The 12,220-nt window shown below is 38.1% G+C and overlaps 2 protein-coding genes across 2 annotated transcripts; one reads left to right on the plus strand and one right to left on the minus strand.

Annotated features, from left to right (window-relative positions):
• Positions 1 to 38: 38 nt before the first annotated feature.
• On the plus strand, positions 39 to 6,381 carry rbck1 (RanBP-type and C3HC4-type zinc finger containing 1). The gene is made up of 13 exons (XM_057325726.1): positions 39 to 218; positions 667 to 719; positions 870 to 1,014; positions 1,109 to 1,205; positions 1,319 to 1,517; positions 1,596 to 1,690; positions 2,095 to 2,271; positions 3,360 to 3,520; positions 3,606 to 3,717; positions 4,836 to 5,015; positions 5,116 to 5,214; positions 5,320 to 5,463; positions 5,555 to 6,381. Exons 2-13 carry the CDS (start codon positions 683 to 685, stop codon positions 5,633 to 5,635), a joined length of 1,527 nt encoding a protein of 508 aa, XP_057181709.1. The 5' UTR covers positions 39 to 218; positions 667 to 682; the 3' UTR covers positions 5,636 to 6,381.
• Positions 6,382 to 6,491: 110 nt separating this feature from the next.
• tbc1d20 (TBC1 domain family, member 20) lies at positions 6,492 to 12,010 on the minus strand. Its single transcript, XM_057325727.1, has 8 exons — positions 11,617 to 12,010; positions 10,306 to 10,491; positions 10,068 to 10,148; positions 9,806 to 9,992; positions 9,565 to 9,666; positions 8,928 to 9,069; positions 7,979 to 8,160; positions 6,492 to 7,859 (listed from the first exon to the last, which is right to left on the minus strand). The coding sequence occupies exons 1-8, from the start codon at positions 11,672 to 11,674 to the stop codon at positions 7,592 to 7,594; spliced, it is 1,206 nt and encodes a 401-aa protein (XP_057181710.1). The 5' UTR covers positions 11,675 to 12,010; the 3' UTR covers positions 6,492 to 7,591.
• Positions 12,011 to 12,220: the final 210 nt, after the last annotated feature.

Below are 12,220 nucleotides of genomic sequence, written 5' to 3' on the forward strand. Positions count from 1 at the left end.
TCTTCATGCATTTCTCAGTTCGATGGAGAGTTGCGCAACTCTCATTCAGAGAGAGAGACGCCTTGGTGTTATCTGGGAACTTCCTGAATACGAGCTTCGTTTCACTTTCCATTTCTGCGCAGTTGCTTGGAAATAAACAAATGTTTTAATCGTCAGTGTCCACTGTAAAGAAGAACGACGAAGAAGACAAAGATTGAATCAAAAACATTGGTCATATGGTAAGTTTATGTGTGTATTACACCGCTGTCACTATGTTGCTTTGCCTTCACGAGCGCGGTTTCTGTGTAGTTTCGCTGTTTACCATTACTTATACTTATTCCAGTTCCGCGCGTAATTTATGTTTTATATATTTTTACTAATATGACAAAGTTGTAAAACTATTACATTTAATGCTGCCGTTTTTTCCTCGACATTGTACCATGCACTTTTGATTTCACGAATGGTATAGGAATAAGGAAGTCATAGGATCGATATTATTGTTGCAATCTCATGCTATTACTCCACACAACTTTACATGACATAAGAATATAACTTATAATACAATATCATAAAATATACTGTAATTAACGGGATATGTCCACAGTACGTTTTAATATAATATAATATAATATTTATAATAAAATACAATATAATATTGCTAACTAAACTTGTTTGTGCGGTTTTTAGTATTCAGGATCCAAGTATGGCTGCCCTAGATGCTTCCAGCAAAATTAAAGAAGGTGGGTGTTTTTAATAGTTCTGCCCTTCATTCTCTACAGGTAAATGATTTCTAAAGTGAGTGTTACATCTCAATTAATAAAGTGTGAGATCTATGCTTAGTTTCACATCGAAACATATCTGAGATGAATGTAACATTGCTGTTGTCCCAGCGGAGGACGTGGCCCGGCTGCTGAGCCAAGCCATCAACTACAGAGATAAAGAAGAAGCCACCAAATGTCTCGAGCAGCTGTTGGATCTGAAGCTCCCCGTGTGTGTCAAACTCAGACCAGAGGCATACAGCCAAGAAACCATCAGGCATGCTGTCAAACCAGAACTATGTGTGCCGGCATTCTTTTTGTTGAGGATCAAACCTTGTTGTGATGTTCTCCTGTGCTCTGATTGGCTGCAGGTTGAGGGTGGGAGTGACGGATGCGATGTCAGATGTTTGCATCCCTATTACATTGATGGTACCTGTTTACACGACCATATCAGAACTGAAAGAGAAGGTAAATAATGTTCTTGTCATTGTTTGTTTATTAGCGATGTTCCAAGATCTGTTGTTTGAATGAATTCTGGACTTTGACTTCCACGCATCCAAAAATCTCCCCAAAAAATACAGATCAGTAAGGACTATGGATTCCACCCGGCCATCCAGCGCTGGGTCATCGGGAAGCGTCTCGCCCAGGACAAAGATTCGTTGTATCAATATGGGGTCAAAATGCACGACGACTCGGCCTTCCTCTTTGTTCTGACGGCCAAGGCTGCTAATCTGAGCCGGGAGCAGGAGAAGAAAGACAAAGGAGAGAAACTCATAGACGGTAATGAACCAGATTTACTGGTTCACATGGTATAACTCAAACACAAGATTATTGATTCTTATGTGTTTTTATTGATAGATATCATAGAAAACATTGAGCTTCTAGATATTGCAGCTGCATGCCCTCCAGATGTGCTTCCAAAGCCAAATATTGCTTTACCTCCCAAACCTCAGGTAGGTTTATCGGACGAACAGATTTTGTTCCCAGAACATTTTATTTATGAATCGTTTGAACACAATTGTTGTTTACAGATCAGTTTATTTACGTATTGTGTTATTTACTCTATTCTATTTCCGTATAAACGACTTATTTTTCCTCTGTTGTGTAGGAAGCGCTCTATTTGTGAACGCCTAACGTTCTAAAAACGAACAAAAACTAACTTTACATGCATTATTTCTGTATTCTTTATTTACTCTATTTACATAGCATCCTGCGTTCTATTTGCGCTGCCCTAATGATCTGGAAACTGAAAGCTAACGTTATATTTACGTTGTCCCAACGTTTATTCTATACAGTTAATTACTTGATTTGTCTAATAATCTAATATATAATCTATAATCTAATAATTATGTTACAGCAGATCGGATGGTCGTGTTCAGAGTGCACGTACCTGAACAAACCCACCCGTCCCGGATGTGAGATGTGCAGCACAGCCAAACCCGAGAATTACAAAGTTCCAGACCTGTACCGCCCGGACGAGGAGGAGACTAGGAGACTTCAGCAGGAGGAACTGGCTAGCCTGCAGTACGAGCAGGTTAGCTGAATGGACATCATATATTGGACTGCTTGAGCAGATGCTGTTTTTGTAGCTCAGCTGGTGGAGCATAGCGCAGGCAACGACATGGTTGTGGATTTTCTCAGGGACGCACATACTGATACAATGTATGTTTAATATACTGTGAGTCGCTTTGGATAAAAGCATCTGCCAAATGCATAAATGCTAATGTAAGTGTGATGTAAATAAATGGCTACGCTGATTTGTTTGTTGGGTTAGGGTCAGGATACTTAGATGGAAGTCCAAGTGAAAAATCTGATGCAGATTTAAATTAACAGGTTTAATAATAAAAAGACAGAAAATGAAAATAAGGAAAGTTTCCATTTTGTTTGTGCAATGGGTTTATTTCAAAACAATTGAATTACACAACCGTGTTTACATCACGTGTTGTTTTTGGTTATACAAAACCAAACAGCAAAAATATGTAAAGCGCAAAAAAGTGTTCTTGACACAAAATTTATTCAAACCCGTTCAATTGAAATGTTATTTCAACAGCGCTTTTAACAATTTTGCATTGTTGAAAAGCAGCTTTACCGAAAATCCATGTCTCTAGAACAAACAGTAGAGACATAGAAAAATACGAAATTATGAAATAAAAAAAGGAAATATATAGAGTACATTGTAATATATAATATTAGTGCTTTTATTATTGAAAGAAACTTGAATTTATTATGTTCTTAAGATCTTTTTTTTGTAATGTAATGTAAAAGTTTACATTGGAATTACACTAGAATTTGAAGCCATTGGCATAGGAATAGAAATTCGGCACACATTCCTTTATAATCTGTGTTTATTTCTACAAACTAGGGCTGTTACAATATCCGATTTTCATTACACGGTTATCGCGAACAAAGACCACGGTAACGATATTATCACAGTGCTTGTTCACCTTTTTAAAGTAGATAATGCTATTATTCAAATTCATTGCCAACCACATATAGGTAATAATATTATAATATTATCATTGACATAATATACATAATCACTGTGACTAATATCACGATTATTGCGATATAAATAATATAGAATACAGTAAAAGATCTAATAATTGTGTCTGGTTCCTCTAGTCTATTATGGCAGAACGGGAGAATAATTACCGTGACCTCTTGGAAACAGATACTCGCAGTCTGGTGGGCAACACGGAAGAACTGGATTGCGCAATCTGCTTTTGCACCATCCAGCCGGGACAGGGCGCTGTACTGCGAGAGTGTCTGCACAGCTTCTGCAGGTACTTTATGATGGGTTTATTTCATTTAACTGTAAAACAGGCTTGAACCGTAGACTGAAGTAGAACTTGTGCATGTCTCCTGCAGGGAATGTCTGAAAGGAACAGTGGTGAACTGCACAGACGCAGAAGTCGCGTGTCCTTTCGTAGACCAGGAGTACTCCTGTAACTGCAAACTTCAAGACAGAGAAATCAAATCTGTAAGATTAAAGTCTATTTAATAGAAATAGAAATTGTAATGGTTTAGATTACAATACCATTATGAACCATCAGCTGTTTACCATTAAAACCTATATACTGTAAATATCTTTATGTAGTGTGTTTTGGGTCTTATTCTAGTAGGTGTTTTATTGGTTTTCATCTGCCACATCCCTGCTGAAAAAAACCATAGAAACCTAATAGAAACCATTACAGAAATTCCAATGGTTTCCATTAAAACACCATTATGAACCATTAGCTTTTTCCATAAAACCATTACAAAATGCCTTTTTGTAGTGTGTTTTGGGCATTATTCCAGTAGGATTTAACATCCCACCAATAGAATCCATCACATACCAGTAGAACCATTACAGTTTCCATTAAAACCAATACAAATCCCTATAAAACCATTACAACTTCCTTAATGGTTTCTATGGTTACCATTATGAACCATTAGCTTTTTCCATTAAAACCATTACAAAATGCCTTTTTGTAGTGTGTTTTGGGCATTATTCCAGTAGGATTTAACATCCCACCAGTAGAATCCATCACATACCAGTAGAACCATTACAGTTTCCATTTAAACCAATACAAATCCCTATAAAACCAGTAAAACCATTATAACTTCTTTAATGGTTTCCCTGCTGAAAAAAAACAATAGAAACCACTAAAGAAGTTATAATGGTTTTATTGGTTTTAAAGGGATTTGTATTGGTTTAAATGGAAACTGTAATGGTTCTACTGGTATGTGATGGATTCTATTGGTGGGATGTTAAATCCTACTGGAATAATGCCCAAAACACACTACAAAAAGGCATTTTGTAACGGTTTTAATGGAAAAATCTAATGGTTCATAATGGTATTTTATTGTAAACCATTAGAATTTCTGTAATGGTTTCTGTTGGGGTTCTATTGTTTTTTTCAGCAGGGTTCTATTGATTTTTTCAGCAGGGATCCCACCAGTAGAACTCAACACATTACCACTAGAGACCCATAGAGACCATTACAGCTTCCATTAAAACCAATCCAATCCCCATTACAACCATTAAAAACAATTGAAATGGTTTTCAAACATTAGAACTTGTATTTATTGTGATTGGCTGTCATTTCTTTCCTCCAGCTACTTACCCAGGAGGAGTATCAGAAGTTTCTGGAACTGAGGCTGAGCATCGCAGAGTCCCGCAGCGAGAACAGTTACCACTGCAAGACGCCCGACTGCGCAGGCTGGTGCATCTTCGAGGACGACGTGAACGAGTTCACATGCGACATCTGCAACGAGACCAACTGCCTTCTCTGCAAAGTAAACACGTGCACTTGTCAACTTTTATTACTTTTATTGAAGCTAACCGTTTGAGAAATTAGCACTAGAACTCGAAACTAACACAAAGCATGTGTTACAGGCCATTCACAAGAATATGAATTGCAAGGAGTATCAGGATGATCTTCGTGTAAGAGCACAGAACGACGCAGCAGCCCGGCAGACCACCGAGATGCTTGAGGTGGGCAGAACGTTTTTGGCTTGATAAAGGGTTCATTTTTAGATATTGATAGAAATTATAAGTTGTACGTTGGTCATTAAAACACTTGCTCATATTTGACCTCAGCAACTTGTCCGAACCGGCGAGGCGATGAACTGTCCCAAATGTCAGGTGATCGTCCAGAAGAAGGACGGCTGTGACTGGATCTGCTGTCTGATGTGCAAGACAGAGATCTGCTGGGTGACCAAACAAGCTCGATGGGGACCACAGGTCAGAGATATCGTGCTGTATTTTATGATGGTACGGTGTGTTATTAAATGTAATGAGAAAGCTGAGATCTGGTCGTGTTTTGTGACCGCAGGGTGCTGGAGATACTTCAGGTGGCTGTAAATGTCGAGTCAACGGAGTTCTCTGCCATCCAAAGTGTCAGAACTGCCACTAAACGCTGATCGCTGCTGATTTACTACATCAACACAACACTTCTACACATTCCATGACACCTCACGATGGGTCGACATGCTTCATCTGCTGTGACACTGTCAAATGTTTACTGCCTTTATTTGGCCGAATAATCCACATTAATTCAGGACTGTAGATATTCTAAAGATTACAGACCTGTGTTTTAAACATAGGCCTAGATCAAATCAGGACAAGAATTTGGATATTATTATTTAAAGATAGAAAGTGCCTTTAAGTTATTTCTATGCATTAAATGATATGGGATGAAGATGTGGCTACACGTATCTTGACCAAAGTGTTTACGCTAAACTGATGTCTTAAATCACTACTATTTTTATGTAAAATCATGCTATGGGACTTGTGCAATGATCAATAATCAAACCATTTCTTTTGTCATCGGCAGAATATTGGCGCTGTGAAACGAATTGTAAGAGGCTTCGTGGTGCATCTCGACTTGTAAAAGGGATTTTTTGTTTGCTCTGCAGTTGTTATCAGTCTAGTGTGATGTTCAAAATGTGTACAGCCAAGGTATAATTGAAACTATGAAGGATGTAATAGAAAGAAAATATTCTTGACTAATGCAGAGAAATTCTGGAAAACAGAAAGGGCTTTTTTATATACCAAAAAATATCTATCCCAAATATCATGATGACAGAATACTTAAAACGAGAATACATTTTTTGCAATTGTTTACAATATTTTATAAATTAATAAAGCTGGCACAAAACATTTATGACTCATTTCAAATGGCCTTATAATAGCTCTTTTATAGACATGATATAGATTTCGTGCAGTAATTAATTCAACAAAACATATTTCTTGTACTCTGTTATTTTTATTTAAATCAACATGGTCAAATGTGACACAATTAAAGACAATTCATAAGAATCTGTGCAAAACAACAAGCAAGAAACATGTTCTTTAGTGCAAAATAAAAGCATGAGCAATTATGTGTTTATAAACAGTAGTTCTGCGCGGATGGCATGTTATTTAAATAATATATTTACATTAATGAAATAACAAAGACGAAAGGACCATGAAAAAGAACCACTTGATGTTACTGTAGTGAAATGCTGTTTTTGTGGTATTGTGGTAGACGCTCTTATCTGGAGTTACACAAAAACTGACTATAAGAGCAAGCATCATTGCTAAAAATAAAAAATAAACTGTAATTAAGGACGTTTTAAGAAAAAATGAAGCAAAAACATGAACATATAAATTGTGAGCATAATAAAAAGATTGGTGTTCATTCCCATTTTACTGCATATATTTGTGTGTAACTAACATACTACACAAAACAAACTTTTCTGCATTTAAAGGGTTCTGAACAGTTTCAATTGCCAAATCTACAAAATATTTTGGTCTCAATATTCTAGGGCTCGTTGTTCGTAAGAAATGCAAGCAAAACTAACTTCTACGTTAAACATCCGTTAACCTTCATAAGATGGCACATTGAACTGAATGCAACAACTTGCGCAACAACCGATAAAACGCGAGCTGACTTTTACCTACACGGTTGCATTTTTTGCGTAAACTGTTGCATTCAGTTTGTATGATTACACTTTTAAACAATATACATAAATGTTTGTTTGAATGTTTTTTTATGCACATACATTTTAAAGTGCATTGTTTAAAGCGTTAAACGTCTTTACGAACCATCTACCTAAAAATAATTCTGCAACCACCAAGTATCGGTCTACAGCCTCACGATTCGCTTTTCTCAAAATATGTCAGACTTCGATCGTAAGGACAAACAACATGTTTGATTATAATTTCTATGAGCACATTATTTATTAGTCCGACTTCAGTGACATATATAAATACTTAAAAAAGAAAGAAAAAGGCAAATAAACCAAACGAACGCAGACATATTCACAGGTCCTTTCATATAAACTCTTCCAAACGTTGCGCTATCATTCTGTGTGGTTAATTGGCTTCTTTAAGGGAAGAGTATGTCCAGTTTAGGGGCCCATTCAAGAGCCGAGTTCACCACGGCCAACGCTGCGGCCCCCAACGCCACAGTAAGACCCATGACCGCCAGCTTCATTAAGCGTCGCGCCGTGGGTTGGACAACAGTGACTTTACCGTGCTTGGCCTCAAGGGTGCGCTGCTGTAACTGCTGCTCTTTTCTTCGCCGTCGGAGCACCACGTCCGGACGCTGCTGGGTGGACGCCAACTCAAAGTCTTTGAAAGTGGAGACGGCGGTTCTGAATGAAAGCGAACGTGTGTTTAGATTGAGTAGGCTGTATATGTAATGACTGCTTTTATGATTAAGTTTAATTGTAGGTTGCCGAACAATAAAGTCAAATGAAGTGGATGGACTCACTCCTGACTGCGCTGATGGACCCCTCTGGCCAGCTCGGATGGAGGAAACTGTACGAACAGATCTCCTGCCCGACTGATCAGAGTCTCGTACGGCAGATCTTCTGGGATTCGAGACAGAAGATGATGCATCATGGCCATATCACACTCACATTCCAACACCTCCTCCTCACGGTGAAGAACAATCTGAGGAGAAATGATGTTTTTTAGCATTACAAAATAGAACGATTGTGCACAATGCAGAGAAAAACCTTTTTAAAACAAAGGAGAGGATCCATATTGTACACGATTTAGTTTATTATGCTGCGTTTTTTTACTTTATCATGGAGAACGTACACAAAAGAACACATTGCGTTTTTGTTCATCAGACAAAGTAGTCCAGACCAGTGTTGGGTGTAATTAGTTACCAAGTAATTAGTTACTGTATTTTAATTACTTTTCCCATGAAAAAGTAAAATAAGGGATTACTCTGTATTTTTTTGTAATTTAATTACAGTTACTTCTGATGTAATTAAACTAAATACTGTGTGTAAAATGTGTGTGTGCAATAGTGGAATTGACACCAAAATTCAAGGTCTAACTTTAAAATCCGTGCTTTAATGTATAATTCTCACATTTGTAATACTTTGGACAGTTAATAATACTACTTTATGTAGTTTTATATTATTTATTTGAATGAATGAAAAGAGCCGTTTCATGTCTATCCTTGAATCACTTAACTAATCAAGGTTGATATAGGATTTAGAAAGTAATTAGTAACTAAATACTTTTTGGAGAGAGTAATTTGTACAGTAATCTTATTACACTACTGAATATGTAATTAGTAACTAGTAATTGATTACTTTTTCAGAGTAACTTGCCCAACACTGGTCCAGACCCACTTCTCCTGAAGATCAGACCAAACAGCCTCAAAGATTTAGAAAGATCAGATCATCAGACTAAAGAAAACGTACCACAGCGGCGAAATAGATGGGCATGAGAGGATGGCAGGCCAGGAAGAAGTCGTATAACCGAACGACGTGACGGAAATCTGACAGTACGTGTCCAAACCAGGTGATGAGCCAGCTGAGGGCGAATATGGTGCCGACTTCAGCCCTGCACACGAAATACAGACATGCTCATTTTAAGTCAAACAAATTAACGCATTTTTATAAAAACAATTTTTAGGAAATGATGTGTCGATGATGACGATGACTAAACATTGAAATCCCAACATAACAAATGTGACATCAAAGCCAACATAATATTTACGTTTCTGCATTTTGCAGATGCTTTTTTTAAGGTCTTACAGTAATTTGATAGATTCTTGTTCCCTGGGAATCAAATAACTTTGGCCCTTTGCTAAGGCTATGCTTTACATTAAGGTAATATAATAATAATTTTATTTTATATACCGCCTTTAAAAGTAGCATCTCAAAGCGCTTTACATAAGAAAGAGGAAATAAAAGTAATAGAAATTCACAATTATAATAAAATTCAAGGAAAATAACAACAAGATAGAAACAAACAAAGAACAGATAAGAATAAAAACTGACCAAACAAATAATACAAAGCAAAACTAGATACGCACACAAATCACAATATACTTACTGTTGCATAAAGTCGTAAACTTCGGGGTTGACTCGTTCTATAATGGGCATCAGGTAGTTCAAGATGTGTGTGGTGTTGTCCATAGTTGGGTCCATAAAGTCCCTGTGACGCATGATGGTGTTAGTCAACAATGCAAACAACCATTAAAAAAATCTGATTGGCTGCCATGAGAAATCTCATCGGTCCAAAATGTCTCTCCACGAATCTGTAATACATTAAAAACGTTCCGACTGGCTCAAACCTGAGATGATGCGTGGAGAGTTTCTCCACCAGGGCAGTAGCGAGCCGTTCCCCCAACACCAGCAGGAAGGTCACCACGATGTCATGGTAACCCTGATAATAGTGCAGCTGAGGGTTTTTCACGAGCACCTGTAGAATAATGTCGATCAGCTCTTCCTGAAGACCCGCACGCTGCTCGTCCGGCATCCCTGCGTCCGACACGGAAAGCAAACTCAGAACCGGCAACACTGATCAAATAAGCCGAGAATGCACGTTCTGCTCACCTGGAGGGAAGCGTCGCAGGGACCGCTGAACATCTAGGAGCACTTGGTTGAAATCCTTGTTATTGTCACGGTCTACCTTTTCTGATGGACAGAAGGCGGAAAAAATCATTGAGCTGTTGCAATTTCAGAAGAGGACACAAGTACTTGATGTCACCACAATAGGAAGTTGTGCAGACGTTAAGTAAACCCTTTGCAATCTTGATGAATCACGCACATTGATGTTTAACATATCTTTTACCTAGCTCTTCAGGTATCTGGTCTACCGACACGTTGAGCAGCCTGGGCCAAACCTGACGGCGGATCTCATCGGTCAGCAGACCGCCTTCGCTGATGGCCATACGCCTCAGAGTGGCCACGTCCGCAGGCGTCACGTTCAGCGCCTGAGCGATCTCGGCCGTCTTCTTCTTCCGTCTGGACTCGGCATCTGCCAGCATGATCACAAGAGTCAGCGCTGAAGCAAACCACAAGAACACTGCAGTCTCTCCCACACCACAGTTTCAATCGGTTTTTCAGCAGGAAACTGCAGGACAGCGAGACGTTGGCAAATATTTTCAACCTTTGCCCATCTTTTGCACAAGTGTGCTTATTGCAATTTTGACTAAACACCTCCCAGAGGGACGTTCAAGTAAAATGGCCTATTTTCTTATGCAAAATCTACATTCACACCGATTCATGTCTAAAATAATACACAACGTGTAATGACAAAATGAACAACCTACACTTCCTCCATCTGTACATACAGATATTATATTATTATGGTTTTACAAAATTAAATAATGCAAAAATTGACAGCCAAATGAAAGTAATAGGACACAGCCCTAAAAAAACAAGTATTTCAGATCAAATGATGATGAGCCAAACATAAATCATTCACACACCCAGAAAAAGAATATCATTACTGGACTGCACACCCCGCTGAAAAAAAACATAGAAACCATCACAGAAATTCTAATGGTTAGCATTAGAATACCCTTACAACCCAATAGCTTTTTCCATTAAAACCATTATAAAATTCCTTTTTGTAGTGTGTTTTGGGCATTATTCCAATAGGATTTAACATCCCACCAATAGAATCCATCACACACCAGTAGACACCATTATAGCTTCCATTAAAACCAATACAAGTCCCATTATAACCATTACAACTTCTTTAGTGGTTTCTATTGTTTTTTTTCAGCAGGGACAAACAAACTGTAATAGATGTAATGGTTAGAATGGGAATTGTGTTGGTTTTAATAGAAACCATAATGGTTTCTGTGTGTGTCAGTCTACTGGTAATGTGTTGGGTTTATTTGTGGGATGCTGTCTGGTGGATAGGAACCAATAAAACCACTTTAAACCTTACTGGAATAAGACCCAAAACATACTACAGTACATTAAGAAATGTTGTGATGCTTTTAACAGTATAGCTGATGGTTCATAATGATATTTGTAACGAAAACCAATCCATTTCTATTGTTTTTTATCCGCTGATCGTTCTTAACTTCATGTTTTCTGGGCTCAGATCATTGATACTGTACGCAAAAACAACTTAATTAAACAAACACACCTTGTTTTCCAAATCCATTCAATTGCGAAGACGCGCCGACGCTCCGTGATTTCCTCATATTCGTTCCTAACGCTAATGCCTGTCCCTTTCCTCCGGGCTTTCACTCGTTTAATCCGGCTACATCATTTTAATTCAACATACAAACACCCGATAGACTTTTACTTTAGCGTGACAGCTAATTTAAGAGGCCACATCATCACATCCAGGCCCTCGTTAGCCGTTTAAACTCATGCTACATTAGATCAAACTATCTCACCGATCTATATGACTCATTTCAAAGGGCGTAAATACGCGTGTCCTGCAGAACCGGAGCGGGATATCAGACTCTCATTTGGGTCATTTCACGAATGTCGCTTCAGAATCTGCAGCTGTAGCATCATGCGTGACGTTTATGAAGAGGATTCTGGGAAGTGGCGTTTTAGGAGCACGCGCGTACGGCGGTGGGGTCTCGGTGAGGGTTCAAAATAAAAGCCGCCACAATTCTTGACTTTCACACCCACAACCTAATGTTTGAACAAAATGACTTAATTTATTTTACTCATTATTTCAATACAATACAGCGAACTTAAATTGAAATGTACTATTTTCTGGAGTGTTTTCAAAT

Source organism: Triplophysa rosa, linkage group LG25 (genome assembly GCF_024868665.1).
Source record: "Triplophysa rosa linkage group LG25, Trosa_1v2, whole genome shotgun sequence".
In the NCBI taxonomy this organism is placed as follows: domain Eukaryota; kingdom Metazoa; phylum Chordata; class Actinopteri; order Cypriniformes; family Nemacheilidae; genus Triplophysa; species Triplophysa rosa.

Bases quoted from the DNA above. Each gene is read 5' to 3' on its own strand.
- rbck1 (XM_057325726.1), top strand. From the start codon at position 683: ATGGCTGCCCTAGATGCTTCCAGCAAAATTAAAGAAG. The intron at 1,206-1,318 runs GTAAATAATGTT...CAAAAAATACAG, and splicing joins TATCAGAACTGAAAGAGAAG to ATCAGTAAGGACTATGGATT. The intron at 5,215-5,319 runs GTGGGCAGAACG...ATTTGACCTCAG, and splicing joins AGACCACCGAGATGCTTGAG to CAACTTGTCCGAACCGGCGA.
- tbc1d20 (XM_057325727.1), bottom strand. From the start codon at position 11,674: ATGAGGAAATCACGGAGCGTCGGCGCGTCTTCGCAATTGAATGGATTT. The intron at 9,070-9,564 runs GTAAGTATATTG...TTTCGTGTGCAG, and splicing joins GTTTACGACTTTATGCAACA to GGCTGAAGTCGGCACCATAT. The intron at 8,161-8,927 runs GTACGTTTTCTT...ATTTCTCCTCAG, and splicing joins CCATCTATTTCGCCGCTGTG to ATTGTTCTTCACCGTGAGGA.